Below are 23,144 nucleotides of genomic sequence, written 5' to 3'. Positions count from 1 at the left end.
TGAGGGCTGGTAGAGGATGCTGAGAGATGCAGGTGAGTGAGGGCTGGTAGAGGATGCTGAGAGATGCATGTGAGTGAGGGCTGGTAGAGGATGCTGAGAGATGCAGGTGAGTGAGGGCTGGTAGAGGATGCTGAGAGATGCAGGTGAGTGAGGGCTGGTAGAGGATGCTGAGAGATGCAGGTGAGTGAGGGCTGGTAGAGGATGCTGAGAGATGCAGGTGAGTGAGGGCTGGTAGAGGATGCTGAGAGATGCAGGTGAGTGAGGGCTGGTAGAGGATGCTGAGAGATGCAGGTGAGTGAAGGCTGGTAGAGGATTCTGAGAGATGCAGGTGAGTGAGGGCTGGTAGAGGATGCTGAGAGATGCAGGTGAGTGAGGGCTGGTAGAGGATGCTGAGAGATGCAGGTGAGTGAAGGCTGGTAGAGGATTCTGAGAGATGCAGGTGAGTGAGGGCTGGTAGAGGATGCTGAGAGATGCAGGTGAGTGAGGGCTGGTAGAGGATGCTGAGAGATGCAGGTGAGTGAGGGCTGGTAGAGGATGCTGAGAGATGCAGGTGAGTGAGGGCTGGTAGAGGATGCTGAGAGATGCAGGTGAGTGAGGGCTGGTAGAGGATGCTGAGAGATGCAGGTGAGTGAGGGCAGGTAGAGGAAGAGGATGGCTGATCACAGCTGCCACACGTGATATGCACATGAAAGTGAAGTGGATATGATTGGACCTGAACATACAAGAGACTGTTGCTGAATTAACTGAATTTAACTGAATTTATAAACATTTTATAAAACCAGAGACAGAAGGTTCCTTAGATCGACAGGGCTGAAACATTTGGTAGTATCATATGAAACGGTATTACGGTACTCTAAAATGTTGGTATAAGAAGTATCATGACGTTTTGGTACCGTGATATTACCATGGTACCTGCATACCATGGTCTCCTAAGTTCTACACATGGTCTCCTTAGTTCTACACATGGCCTCCAAAGTTCTACACATGGCCTCCTTAGTTCTACACATGGCCTCCAAAGTTCTACACATGGCCTCCTTAGTTCTACACATGGCCTCCAAAGTTCTACACATGGCCTCCTTAGTTCTACACATGGCCTCCAAAGTTCTACACATGGCCTCCAAAGTTCTACACATGTAAGTTGTACACATGGCCTCCAAAGTTCTACACATGTAAGTTCTACACATGGCCTCCAAAGTTCTACACATGTAAGTTCTACATATGGCCTCCAAAGTTCTACACATGGCCTCCAAAGTTCTACACATGGCCTCCTAAGTTCTACACATGGCCTCCTAAGTTCTACACATGGCCTCCTAAGTTCTACACATGGCCTCCTAAGTTCTCCACATGGACTCCTAAGTTCTACACATGGCCTCCTAAGATCTATCTGTCTCCCACTCACATGCGTGTGTTGCCAGTCTTGTTAATGATGACGGCCTTGCCAGTCTGGTCTACGTTGTGGTCCATGCCAAAGTAGGCCGCTACACGGTGCAGCAGCATGCGGTGGTACGACGTCATCTGGGGAAACTTCTTGTACTGGTTACTGGAGGGGAGAACGTGGAGATTAAACAATGTGTACTGGTTACTGGAGGGGAGAACGTGGAGATTAAACAACGTGTCCTGGTTACTGGAGGGGAGAACGTGGAGATTAAACAATGTGTCCTGGTTACTGGAGGGGAGAACGTGGAGATTAAACAATGTGTCCTGGTTACTGGAGGGGAGAACGTGGAGATTAAACTATGTGTCCTGGTTACTGGAGGGGAGAACATGGAGATTAAACAATGTGTCCTGGTTACTGGAGGGGAGAACGTGGAGATTAAACAATGTGTCCTGGTTACTGGAGGGGAGAACGTGGAGATTAAACAATGTGTACTGGTTACTGGAGGGGAGAACATGGAGATTAAACAATTGTGTGTCCTGGTTACTGGAGGGGAGAACGTGGAGATTAAACAATGTGTCCTGGTTACTGGAGGGGAGAACGTGGAGATTAAACTATGTGTCCTGGTTACTGGAGGGGAGAACGTGGAGATTAAACAATGTGTACTGGTTACTGGAGGGGAGAACGTGGAGATTAAACAATGTGTCCTGGTTACTGGAGGGGAGAACGTGGAGATTAAACAATGTGTCCTGGTTACTGGAGGGGAGAACGTGGAGATTAAACAATGTGTCCTGGTTACTGGAGGGGAGAACGTGGAGATTAAACAATGTGTCCTGGTTACTGGAGGGGAGAACGTGGAGATTAAACAATGTGTCCTGGTTACTGGAGGGGAGAACGTGGAGATTAAACAATGTGTACTGGTTACTGGAGGGGAGAACGTGGAGATTAAACAATGTGTACTGGTTACTGGAGGGGAGAACGTGGAGATTAAACAATGTGTACTGGTTACTGGAGGGGAGAACGTGGAGATTAAACAATGTGTCCTGGTTACTGGAGGGGAGAACGTGGAGATTAAACAACGTGTCCTGGTTACTGGAGGGGAGAACGTGGAGATTAAACAACGTGTCCTGGTTACTGGAGGGATAAACAACGTGTCCTGGTTACTGGAGGGATAAACAACGTGTCCTGGTTACTGGAGGGATAAACAACGTGTCCTGGTTACTGGAGAGATAAACAACGTGTCCTGGTTACTGGAGAGATAAACAACGTGTCCTGGTTACTAGAGGGATAAACAACGTGTCCTGGTTACTGGAGGGATAAACAACGTGTCCTGGTTACTGGAGGGATAAACAACGTGTCCTGGTTACTGGAGGGATAAACAACGTGTCCTGGTTACTGGAGGGATAAACAACGTGTCCTGGTTACTGGAGGGATAAACAACGTGTCCTGGTTACTGGAGGGGAGAACATGGAAATGAACCATCTAGTGATGATACTTGGGGGGTAATACAGTGTCTCTCTCTTAGATGTGGACTGTTACCCTTTTCTAAAACAAAATGAAATTGTTAGTCAAACTGTTAGAGACGGGACTGATTTACATTTGAAATACAACAAAATAAACTTCAGATGAGGGTGATGACACCATCCCAGAGTCCCAGGCAGCCAAATATACCATACTGATATACCAACTAGAGTACAATCCCTATGTTTATCCCATTATACATATACCGGAGTAAAGTAGCAGTATGGAATGTGGATACGTTCCACGTGGCACCCTATTCCCTACATAGGGCACCTCTTTAGACCAGAGCCTATATAGGGAATAGGGTGCCATTCCTCACTCACTTGTCGTCATTAATGAACTCCAGGATATCTTGTTCTAGTTTCATCAGCATCATTCGATCCCTGTTGGAGAGGGGAGAGAGAAAGAGGGGAGAGAGCGGGGGGAGAGAGGAGAGGAGAGGGGAGAGAAGAGAGAGAGAGAGGAGAGAGAGCGGGGAGAGAGAAAGAGGGGAGAGAGTGGAGAGAGAGGGGAGAAAGAGAGAGGAGAGAGGAAAGAGAGAGGGGGTGAGAAAGGGGGAGAGAGAGAGGGGAGAGAGGAGAGAGGGGGGCGAGAAAGGGGGAGAGAGAGAGGGGAGAGAGGAGAGCGAGAAAGGGAGAGAGAGAGAGGGAGAGAGAGCGGGTAGAGAGAAAGAGGGGAGAGAGTGGAGAGAGAGGGGAGAAAGAGAGAGGGGAGAGAGGAGAGAGAGGGGAGGAAGGAGGAGGGGGAGAGAGGGGGAGAGAGAGAGAGAGGGGGCGAGAGAGAGAGGGGGGAGAGGGGAGAGAGAGCGAGAGAGAGGAGAGGGGAGAGAAAGGGGAGAGGGGAGAGAGTGGAGAGCAATAGAGAGGAGAGGGGAGAGAGAGGAGAGGAGACAGAGGGAGGGAGGGAGTGAGACTGTGGCAGGACAATCTGAGTGCCATCTGCTCATTCCATTCACCCCACAGTGACTCCTTTCCCAATTCGTCCTCAGAGACAGGATGAGCACCTAATAAACACAGTCCAGACCACCACAGGGTTAGGCTAGCTGGTTCAATTAGCTTAGAGACCAATGCTAACATTAAATATATCTGCTTAACATGGACTACCATGTCTATCATGCATTGATGTAGCTCAATGAGAAACATGAATCCCCAAGCTGATCTACAGTTAAGATTCTGCCCCTTAGACTTTCTCAATCCATTTCCATCCGTCGAGTGCTGTGATAGGTGGTCTCCCCTTCCGTAACTGGGATTTTTGTGTGTGTGTGTGTGTGTGTGTGTGTGTGTGTGTGTGTGTGTGCGTGCGTGCGTGTGTTTTTACCTGGGGTTGTTTTTCAGTGTGTTGACTAGGAAGTCGTGCACGTCGATGCCGGTGGAGTCTGTGTACTCCTGGCTGGAGTCTGGCGGAAGGGAGACACAGAAGACAGGATGCTTGACATGGCTCCAAATATGACACCATACACACAATCTGGTAACACACACACACACACACATTATCCGTTTCCCATCAGCCGGTCTACCCCTCTTTGCTACTCGAATGAATCCTCTTCAGCATTTTCCCCCAGAGACATCTTACCTCGCGACAGCATCTTGCGTGGAGTCCTGTTCTTCTCCTCCTCATCCTCGTTCTCATAGTCATCCTTAGAAGACTTCTCCTCCTCCTTGTCCGAGGGACAGCTGATGTGGAGTTGGATAATGTCTGGAGGTCCGTCAGAACAGAACGGACCTGATGACTCCTCACACACCGCCAGGCTCCTCACTAGCTTCAGCTTGGCATTGGACTGAAACACACACACACACACACACACACCACAGTGAAGCAGCAGACTACACACACAGTGAGACACACACACCACAGTGAAGCAGCAGACTACACACACAGGTTAGTGAGACACACACCACAGTGGAGTAATTTATATCTCTTCGGTTCATCAATAATAGATCAAATTCATTGCACACTATCAATATTTGATAACAAATGTTTAACCAAAAATGTAATCTGCATTTTTAGCTTGGCATTAGACTGAAACACAAAGAAACAAACGTACCACATCGAAGCAAGCAGCTAAGTAAAAACCACAAGTATTTAAACCCAGACACAGGGTACATTAACCTGGTCCTACTTCTAAGAGATATCTGGTCACACACCAGCACCATTTTACAAAACATGAGGTGATGCTGGAAAGGCTTAATTGGTTTGAGATAAGTAAACATAAAAACAAATTCAACTTGTGTAGACTTCATAATCAAAACGTAGGGATTTCACTGGGTTGGAGGGGAATAACCCACTCGGGTGGGAGGGGACTAAGCCACTCGGGTGGGAGGGGACTAAGCCACTCGGGTGGGAGGGGACTAAGCCACTCGGGTGGGAGGGGACTAAGCCACTCGGGTGGGAGGGGACTAAGCCACTCGCGTGGGAGGGGACTAAGCCACTCGCGTGGGAGGGGACTAAGCCACTCGCGTGGGAGGGGACTAAGCCACTCGCGTGGGAGGGGACTAAGCCACTCGGGTGGGAGGGGACTAAGCCACTCGGGTGCGAGGGGACTAACCCACTCAGTGGGAGGGGACTAGCATGTAAATTGTGAGTGTACACACACACGAAAGCTGACTTCCATAAATACCCTACGTAATAGGCTGTGTGTGAGCTCATGGCTAAGTAGGCCTCACCTCTGCAACTTTTCCTGGTCTATCTAACCTGCTCACTAGGATTAGCCAACTCTGGGTCTAGTAATGCTAAGTAGGACCCTTTATCTAACGGGTGGACTTTAATCCCAGGATTAGGATCATGATGTGGAAACGTAGACAACAACATCAACACAACAGACAGGATAACGCCGTCCTTACCCTGGCCCTTTTCCTGCCGTGTCCGTGGTTCTGAGGACGCCTCTGCAAGGGAAGAACATCTGGTCATACTCCGGAACACTAGCTGTACTCAAAACCATTTACAATGTTAAAGAAATATGTTAAAACCATATTTTAGTGAACAAATGTTTGATTTCGTTGTTTAATTATAGGGAGATTACGGTGGTTGCTGTGCTAATAGATTATTTAACTTTCTATACTGTTTCTGGTAGATATTTGTTGAAGCTGAAGTTGACGATAAACCCACAATGCAAATGGCACAGTCGTGAAGGCACAACAGTGCCTCTTCCCCCTCAGGAGGTTGAAAAAGTTTGGCATGGGTCCTCAAATCCTGAAAAGGTTTTACAGCTGTACCTCTGAGAGCATATTGACTGGCTGCCTCACTGCTTGGTATGGCAATAGCACCGCCTTCAATCGCGTGGCACTACAGAGGGCGGTGCGGACAGCCCAGTACATCACTGGGGACGAGCTCCCTGCCCTCCAGGAACTCTCTGTATCAGGCGGTGTAAAAAGATGGCCCGGAAAATCGTCAAAGACTCCAACCACCCGAGCCATAGATTATTTTCTCTGCTGCCGCACTGCAAGAGCTACCGGTGCTTCAAGTCTGACCTTAACAGGCTATTGAACAGCTTCTATCCCAAAGTAATACGATGAATAAATAGCTACACAGACCCAGTTCACCTTGCATCTTTATTTTTTTATTTATTTTACCTTTATTTAACTAGGCAAGTCAGTTAAGAACAAATTCTTATTTTCAATGACAGCCTAGGAACAGTGGGTTAACTGCCTGTTCGGGGGCAGAACGACAGATTTGTACCTTGTCAGCTCGGGGGTTTGAACTTGCAACCTTCCAGTTACTAGTCCAACGCTCTAACCACTAGGCTACCCTGCCAACCTTTTACTTCAACATTTTCACATTCAGTCTTGGCCAAATGTTGAGAGAATGACACAAATATTAATTTTCACAAGATCTGCTGCCTCAGTTTCTTGATGGCAATTTGCATATACTCCAGAATGTTAAGAGTGATCAGATGAATTGCAATTCATTGCAAAGTCCCTCTTTGCCATGCAAATGAACTGAATCCCCCCAAAAACATGTCCACTGCATTTCAGCCCTGCCTCAAATGGACCAGCTGACATCATGTCAGTGACTCTCTCGTTAACCCAGGTGTGAGGGTTGACGAGGACAAGGCTGGAGATCACTCTGTCATGCTGATTGAGTTCGAATAACAGACTGGAAGCTTCAAAAGGAGGGTGGTGCTTGGAATCATTGTTCTTCCTCTGTCAACCATGGTTGCCTGCAAGGAAACACGTGCCGTCATCATTGCTTTGCACAAAAAGGGCTTCACAGCCAAGGATATTGCTGCCAGTAGGATTGCATTCAAGATTGCAATCAACCAAGATTACAATCAACCATTTATCGGATCATCAAGAACTTGAAGGAGAGCGGTTCAATTGTTGTGAAGAAGGCTTCAGGGCGCCCAAGAAAGTCCAGCAAGCGCCAGGACCGTCTCCTAAAGTTGATTCAGCTGCGGGATCGGGGCACCACCAGTACAGAGCTTGCTCAGGAATGGCAGCAGGCAGGTACAGGGATTGGACTGCTGAGGACTGGGGTAAAGTCATTTTCTCTGATGAATCCCCTTTCCGATTGTTTTGGTCATCCGGAAAAAAGCTTGTCCGGAGAAGGCAAGGTGAACTCTACCATCAGTCCTGTGTCATGCCAACAGTAAAGCACCCTGAGACCATTCATGTGAGGGGTTGCTTCTCAGCCAAGGGATTGGGCTCACTCACAATTTTGCCTAAGAACACAGCCATGAATAAAGAATGGTACCAACACATCCTCCGAGAGCAACTTCTCCCAACCATCCAGGAACAGTTTGGTGAGCTCACAGAACAGGGCTCCGGGAAGCCGAGCGGAAATGGAGGAAAACTCGCCTCCCTGCGGACCTGACATCCTTTCACTCCCTCCTCTCTACATTTTCCTCTTCTCTCTCTGCTGCTAAAGCCACTTTCTACCACTCTAAATTCCAAGCATCTGCCTCTAACCCTAGGAAGCTCTTTGCAACCTTCTCCTCCCTCCTGAATCCTCCTCCCCTCCCCCCTCCTCCCTCTCTGCAGATGACTTCGTCAACCATTTTGAAAAGAAGGTCGACGACATCCGATCCTCGTTTGCTAAGTCAAACGACACCGCTGGTTCTGCTCACACTGCCCTACCCTGTGCTCTGACCTCTTTCTCCCCTCTCTCCAGATGAAATCTCGCGTCTTGTGACGGCCGGCCGCCCTACAACCTGCCCGCTTGACCCTATCCCCTCCTCTCTTCTCCAGACCATTTCCGGAGACCTCCTCCCTTACCTCACCTCGCTCATCAACTCATCCCTGACCGCTGGCTACGTCCCTTCCGTCTTCAAGAGAGCGAGAGTTGCACCCCTTCTGAAAAAACCTACACTCGATCCCTCCGATGTCAACAACTACAGACCAGTATCCCTTCTTTCTTTTCTCTCCAAAACTCTTGAACGTGCCGTCCTTGGCCAGCTCTCCCGCTATCTCTCTCAGAATGACCTTCTTGATCCAAATCAGTCAGGTTTCAAGACTAGTCATTCAACTGAGACTGCTCTTCTCTGTATCACGGAGGCGCTCCGCACTGCTAAAGCTAACTCTCTCTCCTCTGCTCTCATCCTTCTAGACCTATCGGCTGCCTTCGATACTGTGAACCATCAGATCCTCCTCTCCACCCTCTCCGAGTTGGGCATCTCCGGCGCGGCCCACGCTTGGATTGCGTCCTACCTGACAGGTCGCTCCTACCAGGTGGCGTGGCGAGAATCCGTCTCCACACCACGTGCTCTCACCACTGGTGTCCCCAGGGCTCTGTTCTAGGCCCTCTCCTATTCTCGCTATACACCAAGTCACTTGGCTCTGTCATAACCTCACATGGTCTCTCCTATCATTGCTATGCAGACGACACACAATTAATCTTCTCCTTTCCCCCTTCTGATGACCAGGTGGCGAATCGCATCTCTGCATGTCTGGCAGACATATCCGTGTGGATGACGGATCACCACCTCAAGCTGAACCTCGGCAAGACGGAGCTGCTCTTCCTCCCGGGAAGGACTGCCCGTTCCATGATCTCGCCATCACGGTTGACAACTCCATTGTGTCCTCCTCCCAGAGCGCTAAGAACCTTGGCGTGATCCTGGACAACACCCTGTCGTTCTCAACTAACATCAAGGCGGTGGCCCGTTCCTGTAGGTTCATGCTCTACAACATCCGCAGAGTACGACCCTGCCTCACACAGGAAGCGGCGCAGGTCCTAATCCAGGCACTTGTCATCTCCCGTCTGGATTACTGCAACTCGCTGTTGGCTGGGCTCCCTGCCTGTGCCATTAAACCCCTACAACTCATCCAGAACGCCGCAGCCCGTCTGGTGTTCAACCTTCCCAAGTTCTCTCACGTCACCCCGCTCCTCCGCTCCCTCCACTGGCTTCCAGTTGAAGCTCGCATCCGCTACAAGACCATGGTGCTTGCCTACGGAGCTGTGAGGGGAACGGCACCTCAGTACCTCCAGGCTCTGATCAGGCCCTACACCCAAACAAGGGCACTGCGTTCATCCACCTCTGGCCTGCTCGCCTCCCTACCACTGAGGAAGTACAGTTCCCGCTCAGCCCAGTCAAAACTGTTCGCTGCTCTGGCCCCCAATGGTGGAACAAACTCCCTCACGACGCCAGGACAGCGGAGTCAATCACCACCTTCCGGAGACACCTGAAACCCCACCTCTTTAAGGAATACCTAGGATAGGATAAAGTAATCCCTCTCACCCCCCCTCCCCCTGAAAAGATTTAGATGCACTACTGTTCCACTGGAGGTCATAAGGTGAATGCACCAATTTGTAAGTCGCTCTGGATAAGAGCGTCTGCTAAATGACTTAAATGTAATGTAAATGTGATGAACAATGCCTTTTCCAGCATGATGGAGCATCTTGCCATACGGCAAACGGCTCAAAAACCCACAAATTCTGACAAGAATTGATTATGCATTGATTATGCAAGAATGGGTTGTCATCAGTCAGGATGTGGCCCAGAAGTTAATTGACAGCATGCCCGGGCGGATTGCAGAGGTCTTGAAAAAGAAGGGTCAACACTACAAATAATGACTCTTTACATCAACTCTTGTAATTTTCAATAAAATAAGTTTGCTAGAGAGCATTTGGATGATCCAGAAGAAGATTGGGAGAATTTCATATGGTCAGATGAAACCAAAATATAACTTTTTGGTAAAAACTCAACTCGTCGTGTTTAGAAGACAAAGAATGCTGAGTTGCAATCAAATAACACCATACCTACTGTGAAGCATGGGGGTGGAAACATCATGCTTTGGGGTTGTTTTTCTGCAAAGTGACCAGGACGACTGATCCGTGTAAAGAATGAATGGGGCCATGTATCGTGAGATTTTGAGTGAAAACCTCCTTCCATCAGCAAGGGCATTGAAGATGAAACGTGGCTGGGTCTTTGAGCATGACAATGAGCCCAAACACACCGCCCGGGCAACAAAGGCTTCGTAAGAAGCATTTCACGGTCCTGGAGTGGCCTAGCCAGTCTCCAGATCTCAACCCCATAGAAAATCTTTGGAGGGAGTTGAAAGTCTGTGTTGCCCAGCAACAGCCCCAAAACATCACTGCTCTAGAGGAGATCAGCATGGAGGAATGGGCCAAAATACCAGCAACAGTGTGTGAAAACCTTGTGAAGACTTACAGAAAACGTTTGACCTCTGTCATTGCCAACAAAGGGTATATAACAAAGTATTGAGATAAACTTTTGTTATTGACCAAATACTTATTTTCCACCATAATTTGCAAATAAATCCTACAATGTGATTTTCTTTTTTTTTTGCACGCCCAATTTTTCCGTTTTTGATTTGTTAAAAAAGTTTGAAATATCCAATAAATGTCGTTCCACTTTATGATTGTGTCCCACTTGTTGTTGATTCTTCACAAAAAATACAGTTTTATATCTTTATGTTTGAAGCCTGAAATGTGGCAAAAGGTCGCAAAGTTCAAGAGGGCCGAATACTTTCGCAAGGCACTGTATCTACCTCCCCTATACATATCTACCTCCCCTATACATATCTACCTCCCCTATACATATCTACCTCCCCTATACATACCTACCTCACCTATACATATCTACCTCCCCTATACATATCTACCTCCCCTATACATATCTACCTCCCCTATACATATCTACCTCCCCTATACATATCTACCTCCCCTATACATATCTACCTGTGTAACATGTTAATATGATATTGGATCTGACATGAATATTTCCTGTATATAGTATGCTTACTTACTTTAATGTGTATTTCATATTTCCTATTCTTATTTATTTTTTCTAGTTACACATTGTTATTGATTATTATTGACAAAAGCATACAGGAACTCAAGTCCTTCTGTTCACTTGATTTAGAATTCCTCACAATCAAATGTCGACCGCATTATCTACCAAGGGAATTCTCTTCGATTATAATCACAGCTGTATATATTCCCCCCCAAGCAGACACATCGATGGCTCTGAACGAACTTTATTTGACTCTTTGCAAACTGGAATCCATTTATCCGGAGGCTGCGTTCATTGTAGCTGGGGATTTTAACAAGGCTAATCTGAAAACAAGACTCCCTAAATTGTATCAGCATATCGATTGCGCAACCAGGGCTGGCAAAAACCTTGGATCACTGCTATTCTAACTTCCGCGACGCAAATAAGGACCTGCCCTGCCCTCCTTTCGGAAAAGCTGACCACGACTCCATTTTGTTGATCCCTGCCTACAGACAGAAACTAAAACAAGAAGCTCCCACGCTGAGGTCTGTTCAACGCTGGTCCGACCAATCTGATTCCACACTCCAAGACTGCTTCCATCACGTGGACTGAGATATATTTCGTATTGCGTCAGACAACAACATTGACGAATACGCTGATTCGGTGTGCAACCAAAACATGCGGCCTCTCCTTCACTGCAGCCGAGGTGAGTAGGACATTTAAACGTGTTAACCCTCGCAAGGCTGCAGGCCCAGACGGCATCCCCAGCCGCGCCCTCAGAGCATGCGCAGACCAGCTGGCCGGTGTGTTTACGGACATATTCAATCAATCCCTATACCAGTCTGCTGTTCCCACATGCTTCAAGAGGGCCACCATTGTTCCTGTTCCCAAGAAAGCTAAGGTAACTGAGCTAAACGACTACCGCCCCGTAGCACTCACTTCCGTCATCATGAAGTGCTTTGAGAGACTAGTCAAGGACCATATCACCTCCACCCTACCTGACACCCTAGACCCACTCCAATTTGCTTACCGCCCAAATAGGTCCACAGACGATGCAATCTCAACCACACTGCACACTGCCCTAACCCATCTGGACAAGAGGAATACCTATGTGAGAAATGCTGTTCATCGACTACAGCTCGGCATTTAACACCATAGTACCCTCCAAGCTCGTCATCAAGCTCGAGACCCTGGGTCTCGACCCCGTCCTGTGCAACTGGGTACTGGACTTCCTGACAGTCCGCCCCCAGGTGGTGAGGGTAGGCAACAACATCTCCACCCCGCTGATCCTCAACACTGGGGCCCCACAAGGGTGCGTTCTGAGCCCTCTCCTGTACTCCCTGTTCACCCACGACTGCGTGGCCACGCACGCCTCCAACTCAATCATCAAGTTTGCGGACGACACAACAGTGGTAGGCTTGATTACCAACAATGACGAGACGGCCTACAGGGAGGAGGTGAGGGCCCTCGGAGTGTGGTGTCAGGAAAATAACCTCACACTCAACGTCAACAAAACTAAGGAGATGATTGTGGACTTCAGGAAACAGCAGAGGGAACACCCCCCTATCCACATCGATGGAACAGTAGTGGAGAGGGTAGCAAGTTTTAAGTTCCTCGGCATACACATCACGGACAAACTGAATTGGTCCACCCACACAGACAGCATCGTGAAGAAGGCGCAGCAGCGCCTCTTCAACCTCAGGAGGCTGAAGAAATTCGGCATGTCACCAAAAGCACTCACAAACTTCTACAGATGCACAATCGAGAGCATCCTGGCGGGCTGTATCTCTGCCTGGTACGGCAACTGCTCCGCCCACAACCCTAAGGCTCTCCAGAGGGTAGTGAGGTCTGCACAACGCATCACCGGGGGCAAACTACCTGCCCTCCAGGACACCTACACCACCCGATGTTACAGGAAGGCCATAAAGATCATCAAGGACATCAACCACCCGAGCCACTGCCTGTTCACCCCGCTATCATCCAGAAGGCGAGGTCAGTACAGGTGCATCAAAGCTGGGACCGAGAGACTGAAAAACAGCTTCTATCTCAAGGCCATCAGACTGTTAAACAGCCACCACTAACATTGAGTGGCTGCTGCCAACACACTGACTCAACTCCAGCCACTTTAATAATGTGAATTGATGGGAAATGATGGGAAATATATCACTAGCCACTTTAAACAATGCTACCTAATATAATGTTTACATACCCTACATTATTCATCTCATATGTATACGTATATACTGTACTCTATATCATCTACTGCATCTTTATGTAATACATGTATCACTAGCCACTTTAACTATGCCACTTTGTTTACATACTCATCTCATATGTATATACTGTACTCGATACCATCTACTGTATCTTGCCTATGCCGCTCTGTACCATCACTCATTCATATATCTTGATGTACATATTCTTTATCCCCTTACACTTGTGTGTATAAGACAGTAGTTTTGGAATTGTTAGTTAGATTACTTGTTGGCTATTACTGCATTGTCGGAACTAGAAGCACAAGCATTTCGCTACACTCGCATTAACATCTGCTAACCATGTGTATGTGACAAATAACATTAGATTTGATTTGATTTGATTTATTTAATTGTTGTTGTTTTGAGTTTGCAAGAAAGGCAATTCACTGTACTTGTGCATGTGACATTAAAACTTGAAATCTCTCTCTGGGCAGGTCATGGCTAGAAAGGATACAGTTTGTCAAATTTACGTCAAAAGTTCATTTATTTTTGCATTTGAGCTAACCATAACCCTTTTCCTAACCTTTACCCAAGTATCCTATCCTGCTGACAAAAGCTGTATCCTTTTAACTCAAAACCCTCTGGGCAGGTCCAGCTGTCCAGCTGTTGTCAGCCTAGACTGTAGCTCGATGGTAGCTATCTAACCAGCATCTAAATCTTTAACAAACCGATTTTACACCTAAGTAACAGTCATGTCATTAGAAATCAAGATGAATGTAGCAGCTACAGTAGCCAGCAGCTAGAGTGGCCAGCTAGCTTAGCAAGCTACACTCGTTCAACCCGCCTGAAAAGTTGTTAGAATGTAGATAATTGGGTTAAATGCAGAAGACACATTTCAGTTGAAAGAATTCAGTTGTACAACTGACTATGTGTAATTAGTTTGATGCTAGAAGCACAGCTTCTAGAAGCACAGCTTTCATGGCTTCAACAAACTAGCTAAAAACCTTCGAACAGGCTAGCCATCTTCAACGGCTGGCTATGCCGCTAGCTAGCACAAGCCAGCAGTACTCGTCGGCTGCCTTGCATCGAGCAAGCAGAAACAGAAATCTAGCACCTCTTGCAGGCCAACGATGATAATACGTCACGTAATATGTTGTTATGCAGTCCAACTTGCTACTACATCGCTTAGCGCTCAGTGCTGTAGTAGAGCAGGTTGAGAGCTTCAAGTTCCTTGGTGTCCACATCAACAACAAACTAGAATGGTCCAAACACACCAAGACAGTCTTGAAGAGGGCACGACAAAGCCTATTCCCCCCCAGAAAACTAAAAAGATTTGGCATGGGTCCTCAGATCCTCAAAAAGTTCAACAGCTGCACCGTCGAGAGCATCCTGACGGGTTGCATCACTGCCTGGTATGGCAACTGCTCGGCTTCCGACCGTAATGCACTATAGAGAGTAGTCTGTACGGCCCAGTACATCACTGGGGCAAAGCAGCCTGCCATCCAGGAACTCTACACCAGGCGGTGTCAGAGGGAGGCCCTAAAAATGGTCAAAGACCCCAGCCACCCCAGTCATAGACTGTGCGCTCTACTACCGCATGGCAAGCGGTACCGGAGAGCCAAGTCTAGGACAAAAAGGCTTCTCAACAGTTTTTACCCCCAAGCCATAAGACTCCTGAACAGGTAATCAAATGGCTATCCGGACTATTTACATTGTGTGACCCCCCCCAACCCCTCTTTTACATTGCTGCCACTCTCTTTTTATCATATATGCATAGTCACTTTAACTATACATTCATGTACATACTACCTCAATTGGCCCGAACAACCAGAGCTCCAGCACATTGGCTAACCGGGCTATCTGCATTGTGTCCCACCACCCATCACCCCCTCTTTACGCTACTGCTACTCTCTGTTCATCATATATGCATAGTCACTTTAACCATCTACATGTACATACTACCTCAATTGTGCCGACCAACCAGTTCTCCCGCACATTGGCTAACCGGGCTATCTGCATTGTGTCCCACACACCACCCGCCAACCTCTCTTTTTACGCTACTGCTACTCTCTGTTCATCATATATGCATAGTCACTTTAACCACATGTACATACTACCTCAATCAGCCTGACTAACCGGTGTCTGTATTTAGCCTCGCTACTTTTATAGCCTCACTACTGTATATAGCCTGTCTTTTTACTGTTGTTTTATTTCTTTAATGACCTATTGTTCACCTGATACCTTTTTTGCACTATTGGTTAGAGCCTGTAAGTAAGCATTTCACTGTAAGGTCTACACCTGTTGTAGTCGGCACACGTGACAAATAAACTTTGATTTGATTTAGTGTGCATAGCGCTGAGAGAACTTTTGTTTCGTTTTTTAATTTATTTTTATTTTTAACTAGGTGCCCGACGCGGTTCAATTCCTCGAAATCCATTTTTTTTGTGAGCTCAACACGTAATTTCTCTAAATTGAAATCAAAGCTAGTCGGAACTCTTAGATGTCTGACTTGCTAACTGGTTGAACACGTGTATAACTTACAACCATTTAGCAAGTCGGAAATGTTCAAGTTTCCTAGTTCCGACAAGGACGTGTACGCAGCATAAGTCAAGAACTATGTGGGACGCTAGGCTGATTGGAAGTTGTAGTTCACATTAGGTAAATAATTCAAGCTAGTTTAGCGCAGAAATGAGGTAATTAACTACAATTTACCATAATCCATTGCGCCCATTCTTTCCGACCACGGACAGAGGTGGATACACACCATATGAGACCTCATGAGAGAGGAATGACAACATGACGACGAGAGTGATAGAGACAGTTTGTGAGGTAGCTCTACCCGATTGATAGTTAGTAAAAGTAGTCTTGAAAGTATGCTTTATGTACTGTACTCTTCATTCCACTGTCAGATTGAAGGCAGGTGATGGCTGAGGGAAGCTCTAAAATCATTTTAATGCTTAAAACATGAATTGAAAACTAAATCGAAAACCGTGATTATTTGGTAATAATAGAATCGAAACAGAACTCAAAAGGCACTCATTGCTCACCACTGTAGTGTCAATGACAGTCATTCACTAAATAGGGGCCATTTTTCTCAACCATAACCACATCCAACTCTGCCAACCCACCCCCACTACACTCCAGTCGCAGGTTTGCAACGCGTGTGCATCCTGGCCGTATGCAACTATGCAATGCATGATGGGAGCGCAGGTTCAAACAGAACTGAAAAAGACGTCCCGCTGTTTTATTTTGAGCACGTCAGTAAAAAAAAAACATGCATTGTCATTACAATATAAAATGTCTGAATATGTTCAAATCTAGACAGCCACAGAATTCACAGACATTTTATTCTCTAGTGTAGTAGAACGATTCCTTCAAAAACTTTTCTGGAAATTACAACCCTAGAAGTGCAGTGCCAAGGAGGCCATCATCTCTGCCGAATCATCTCTCCTTTCTCCTGAAGTGTGTACTCGTTTACTACTCACCACAAATGTAAAAGCATCACTTCCATTAAGGGAAGTGAAGAATTCCACAATTTGGGAGAAAAGAGAGATGATTGGGAAGCAACCACATTCCCGTTGAGGTCAGTTACCTGTGAGTCCTGTGTGGCGCTCTCCTCTGCCTCCATGGCCTCCCCGGTGCCCACAGTGCCCTCCTGTCCCTGGAAAGGTTCAGGGGATGGGGAGTGCTTCCTCATCGAGCCATCATTGAGTGGTCTACTACTTCCACCCTCCGTCTGAATGTCCTCCTCAGCCAGGCTCACAGACATCTTCTCAAGGGAGGGTAGGAGGACTCAAGAGACTGTTAAAGAAGACAAGAGGTTCAAAGGCTGTACAGGTTGAGGTTATGACCTGGTCTGAAGAAAACTAAAGAACCCTAAACACGGTAGGAGTCGAGAAATACCGACCATGTAGTTCATGAATACAGTGAACTGTACCTGACGAGGAGATCAGCTGTTCTGTGCCGATTCCTTACGGAGTGTATTCCCAGGAGAGATCTCTACAGAGGAGGACTGTGCCACTCCGCTGGGCGAGGGTATTCCATAGCGCGTTCCATATAGGGGGGGAGAAAACAGCCGAGACGGGGAAGAGACGCCAGGGGAGTGGGTCTATATGTCCGTCCTTCCGTCAATATATCCGCCCGTGCGTCTCAGTGCAGCAGCATGTTGATGAGAGCTCCTCCAGCCACGACCGCTGGGGATAAGAGAAAGGTAGAATGGACGTCACAACACAGTGATTCTCTGACGGGGTCTGACTCACGGCTCAAAGCGTGGGAGGACAGAGCTACCGGGCTGGCTGTGGAAGTAGGAATTCAGTCAGGGCATTAATGAATACTTGCAGACCTGGGTTGAAATTGGACTTGTTTTTTGTTCAGAAACTTTGCAACGGCTTACTGACAGAGTAGAGACGGCGTGTTTCTGTCTCCCGCTCACAACACGGAGCTGATGAAAACATGACGGCATACTGCACCTTCAGGACAAGTGGCGCAAGACAAACACGCCAGAGCAAGACAGACAAACACGCCAGAGCAAGACAGACAAACACGCCAGAGCAAGACAGACAAACACGCCAGAGCAAGCCAGACAAACACGCCAGAGCAAGCAAGACAGACAAACACGCCAGAGCAAGACAGACAAACACGCCAGAGCAAGACAGACAAACACGCCAGAGCAAGACAGACAAACACGCCAGAGCAAGACAGACAAACAAGACGCAGTGTTGAGTAACACGGTTCTCAGCAGTTTAACACAATTTCCTCGAAAGTCATCAGGAAGCTGTGTGTGCTTGTGTGTGTGTGTGTGAGTATGAGAGAGAGATGCAGAGAGGAGAGGAGGCTGTATGGCAGGCAGGGATTCCCGAAGCAGGGGAAGACCCAGGCACAGCAAGGGTGTCATCACTGAGGCAGCAGCACCACATTGCATCAATGACCAGGGCACCCACACACACACCCACCCACAAACACAACCACCCAACTGCACTCAGCTCTGAAGACGCAAATAGTATTTTTTTTAAACATTGCAAATAACTTACAGCTGTTCTTGATTGAGCTTGCCTGTAGCAATGGAACCAATAGACACGTCCCCGAAGTGCAAACCACACCCACTTTTGACCTGGCCCTCCAGGCAAGGCTAAAGAAAATTCTCAAATGATTTGTAATATTTCAAATAGCATATGAACCCAAGTTTTGAAAGACAGACAGAGCCTGCTGATTCACTGAGGGTTATTTAGTGCAGGTATTGACTCCCTGTCCTACTGTTTAATTTATCATTTTTTGTTGTTGGTCGTAGCAGGTCAGGATCTAAGCAATAGTTAGTACCAGATGTCAGGAGAGAAAACAGCTGACTGGGGAGTGGGAGTTTATGCTATAATGTAGGCTTCTGTACGCTATAGGGAACCAATGTAGCTGCTAGTTATCATTTATACAATACAGCTGTAATCACATGGCCATTTAGCAGGTTGAATTTTATAATGGAGAGGAGAGATGTGTGTGTACTGCAGAACCTGAATGAAAGATGAAGGTAAATGGAAATGTAGCGCACAGTGGAGAGAGAGAGAGAGAGAGAGAGAGAGAGAGAGAGAGAGAGAGAGAGAGAAGAACAGAGAGAGGGAGAGCTGTGAGGAAGAGAGAGAGAGGGATAAAGAGGCAGAGAGAGAGAGAAAAATAGAAAGAAAGATGAATGAGTCAGAGCTGAGCAGAGAGGGGGAGGATGACGTCAGCAGGCTGAGCATTAAGAGGACACATTAAAAGAGGAAGAGAGAGAGGGTAGGGACAGAAAAGAGGAGGGGCAGAGCAGGGGTATCCTCTATGACAGAGAAGAGAAAAGAGAGAGAGTGTGTAGAGGGTCAAGATTGAAAAAGGGAGGGGGAGAAAGAGAGAGGGACAGAGATAGCAGAGCTGCTGACCATAATCACCCCACCCTTGTTCATTATAAAGACAGAGGAGAGAAAGAAAGACACAGAGAGGGAGAGAGGGGATCCTTTCAATCCATTATTGATGAGTGCTGGAATGTGGGCGGGAGGAGTGAGAAAGAAAGATACCGGTATGGAGAAAGAGAGAGAGAAAGAGAGGGACAGAGGAACCTTTCTCCAAGTCATCCTTCACAGCAGCAGGTCATCAAGAGAACAAAAATAAACTCGCTTCTCTCCATTCATTCATTCATTCATTCATCCATTCATTCATTCATTCATTCATCCATCCATTCATTCATCCATCCATTCATTCATTCATTCATTCATCCATTCATCCATTCATTCATTCATTCATTCATTCATTCATTCATTCATTCATTCATTCATTCATTCATCCATTCATTCATTCATTCATCATTCATTCATTCATTCATTCATTCATTCATCCATCCATCCATTCATTCATCCATTCATTCATTCATTCATTCAAATTGGATTTTTATTTGAAATCTTCTTTTTTTTTTTTTTTAAGATGACTACCGCAACTATTTCCAGCTACACTTGTCAATGAACGTTCATTATGAATGGAGTGTCAGGACTCAGGACAAGTCCTCCTAACACTGTCTGTTATCATGACACTAGTATTACAGATGCCTGTTTATCTGCTACCCACAGAGGAGGGACTCGAAGCATGCTGCATTCACTCATGTCCACAAGTCTTTACATTCAACACAATTACCTGCCCTGCAGTGGGTTTTGGGCTCCATGTGATGCAAATGTTGTCACCTGGGACGGCTCTATGTCAAAGGAAATCAAGTGTAACGTGGTTAGTCTCCTTCAGAAGTATGCTGGATGGATTGGAGGCTACCTCTCAGAGAAAAAGAAGAAAAAAAAATGTCAAAAGAAACACAGGAAATTGGTCCCGTTCCCATTATAGACCTTACGTCATTTCTGCCCTTCTTCTAGTTTGGGAAGGGGGAGCAGAGAGAGTTTGGGAAGGGGGAGCAGAGAGAGTTTGGGAAGGGGGAGCAGAGAGAGTTTGGGAAGGGGGAGCAGAGAGAGTTTGGGAAGGGGGAGCAGAGAGAGTTTGGGAAGGGGGAGCAGAGAGAGTTTGGGAAGGGGGAGCAGAGAGAGTTTGGGAAGGGGGAGCAGAGAGAGCGACACGGCAGAGGGAGCAGGAGAGAGACATTTTTTTAAATCAATGATGAAACAGACGGTGCTGCCATGCGATTGGCCGAGTCCTCCACCAATGGGAGGCCCAGCTCCATGGCAACAGGCTCTGTCACCAAGAGAAAACCAGAAGGCTCCCTCAACACCCCCATCTCTCTGTAGCACCCCCCTTCCTGCCTGGCGAACCAAACACACACACACCTCTCTCTCTTACTGTAGCACTCCCCCTTCATGTAGAACCCAAAAACACACACACACCACTCACTGTAGCACCCCCCTTCATGTAGAACCCAAAAACACACACACACACACACCACTCACTGTAGCGCCCCCCTTCATGTAGAACCCAAACACAAACGCACCTCTCTCACTGTAGCGCCCCCTTCATGTAGAACCCAAACACACACCTCTCTCACTGTAGCGCCCCCTTCATGTAGAACCCAAACACACACCTCTCACTGTAGCGCCCCCCTTCATGTAGAACCCAAACACACACACACACACGCTTCTCTCACTGTAGCGCCCCCCTTCATGTAGAACCCAAACACACAAACACACCTCTCTCACTGTAGCGCCCCCCTTAATGTAGAACCCAAACACACAGTATCACCCTTTTTCCTTCACCAATTACCTAGCTCTGCAGATTTAAGGAGCTCAACTCACAATCTCGCTCTCTCACACACACACACACACACTTTTTTTTAATCTGAGTTACAAAACACCAACACACATGGAAAGTGATCCAATTCATAAACATTCTAGTGAAGAGTACAGATGGATGACTCCTTCACACACTACTCTGTTCTGTGTTGTGGTGTGTCGTGTCGGAAATAGGCTCAGCAGATCGGTTTCAGGTGACCCCTGAACTAAGCAGATTGAGGAGCAGATGCACACTGAGACAGAGAGGCCTGAGGAGCTAACTAGTGAACGTGGACAGACAGGGAGGTGGACCACACATCCCGGGGCTCTACACTCACATATGATCAGCTAGAAGCCAGCGATTCAGACCAGCGACTGAGTCACATCTCAAAAAATCATTCACCAAATGTTACAGAAATATTTCCCCAAATATCGCTAGTTAAAACACATGGCACTTTGCGTCACTGACGAGCATTTATGCCTCTGCTACATCAGACCGGCTACAGGCAGAGGTCACGAGGTCATCTTCGCTGTTGAAGTATTCCGGATAACGATATAGATGCATTGATGTTTTCAGAGTCCAGGAGGACAACTGGTCTCTCCTTTTTTACTTGTTAATTGTGATGACGCTGTCTTGTACGGTGGGGGCTAATGTTGCTTCACTGTGTCTGGTCTGTATTCCACCAGGGAACACTGCAGTGTGTTATCCCCTGAGTTGTACTCGGTGCACCCAATTTTTACCCAATAAATCAAATCACGAAGGTAGTTCATATTGGCCTCAGTGCAGGTGGTCCAGGCAGGTAGCAAACCAACAGTTGTAGACAGGAAACACTGTGCTCCATTACTGCAACAAATTGAGCCATCCATCCAATCTGAACCACCTATCATGTGAACAATGCCCAGTCCCTCCCTCCCACCCAGCTACCACCATCCCTCCCAGCACCCAGCTACCTCCATCCTTCCCTACCACCCAGCTACCTCCATCCCTCCCTACCACCCAGCTACCTCCATCCCTACCACCCAGGTACCTCTATCCCTCCCTCCCTACCACCCAGCTACCTCCATCCCTCCCTACCAGCACCCAGCTACCTCCATCCCTCCCTCCCTACCACCAAGCTACCTCCATCCCTCCCTACCACCCAGCTACCTCCATCCCTCCCTCCCTACCACCCAGCTACCTCCATCCCTACCACCCAGCTACCTCCATCCCTCCCTCCCTACCACCAAGCTACCTCCATCCCTCCCTACCACCCAGCTACCTCCATCCCTCCCAGCACCCAGCTACCTCCATCCCTCCCTCCCTCCCAGCTACCTCCATTCCTCCCTCCCAGCACCTAGCTACCTCATCCCTCCCTCCCTCCATCCCAGCTACCTCCATCCCTCCCTCCCTCCATCCATCCCAGCTACCTCCATCCCTCCCTCCCAGCTACCTCCATTCCTCCCTCCCAGCACCCAGCTACCTCCATCCCTCCCAGCACCCAGCTACCTCCATCCCTCCCTCCATCCCAGCTACCTCCATCCCTCCCAGCACCCAGCTACCTCCATTCCTCCCTCCCTCCCAGCTACCTCCATCCCTCCCTCCCAGCACCCAGCTACCTCCATCCCTCCCTCACAGCACCCAGCTACCTCCATTCCTCCCTCCCAGCACCCAGCTACCTCATCCCTCCCTCCCAGCACCCAGCTACCTCCATCCCTCCCTCCCAGCACCCAGCTACCTCCATCCCTCCCAGCACCCAGATAACTCCATCCCTCCATCCCTCCCTCCCAGCTACCTCCATCCCTCCCTCCCAGCACCCAGCTACCTCCATCCCTCCCTCCCAGCACCCAGCTACCTCCATCCATCCCTCCCTCCCTCCCAGAACCCAGCTACCTCCATCCCTCCCTCCCAGCACCCAGCTACCTCCATCCCTCCCTCCCTCCCAGCTACCTCCATCCCTCCCTCCCTCCCAGCACCCAGCTACCTCCATCCCTCCCTCCCAGCACCCAGCTACCTCCATCCCTCCATCCCTCCCTCCCAGAACCCAGCTACCTCCATCCCTCCATCCCTCCCTCCCAGAACCCAGCTACCTCCATCCCTCCCCCTCCCAGCACCCAGCTACCTCCATCCCTCCATCCCTCCCTCCCAGCTACCTCCCTCCCCTCAGCTACCTCCGAGCTACCTCCCTCCC

The 23,144-nt window shown here is 48.1% G+C and overlaps 1 protein-coding gene across 3 annotated transcripts in view; it reads right to left on the bottom strand.

Annotated features, from left to right (window-relative positions):
* Positions 1-23,144, bottom strand: part of LOC115125536 (R3H domain-containing protein 2-like) — a 125,565-nt gene that overhangs the window by 69,735 nt on the left and 32,686 nt on the right. For all 3 annotated transcript variants that reach the window (XM_065002034.1, XM_065002035.1, XM_065002036.1), the window contains exons 2-8: positions 17,196-17,451; positions 16,851-17,059; positions 5,737-5,778; positions 4,469-4,673; positions 4,214-4,292; positions 3,220-3,279; positions 1,400-1,540 (exon numbers count right to left, since the gene is read on the bottom strand). In XM_065002034.1, the coding sequence (XP_064858106.1) occupies positions 1,400-1,540; positions 3,220-3,279; positions 4,214-4,292; positions 4,469-4,673; positions 5,737-5,778; positions 16,851-17,027 (704 nt within the window). In that variant the 5' untranslated portion in view covers positions 17,028-17,059; positions 17,196-17,451. The remainder of the gene's footprint in view (positions 1-1,399; positions 1,541-3,219; positions 3,280-4,213; positions 4,293-4,468; positions 4,674-5,736; positions 5,779-16,850; positions 17,060-17,195; positions 17,452-23,144) is intronic.

Source organism: Oncorhynchus nerka, linkage group LG15 (genome assembly GCF_034236695.1).
Source record: "Oncorhynchus nerka isolate Pitt River linkage group LG15, Oner_Uvic_2.0, whole genome shotgun sequence".
NCBI lineage: Eukaryota > Metazoa > Chordata > Actinopteri > Salmoniformes > Salmonidae > Oncorhynchus > Oncorhynchus nerka.
This window is presented reverse-complemented; position numbering and strand designations above follow the sequence as displayed.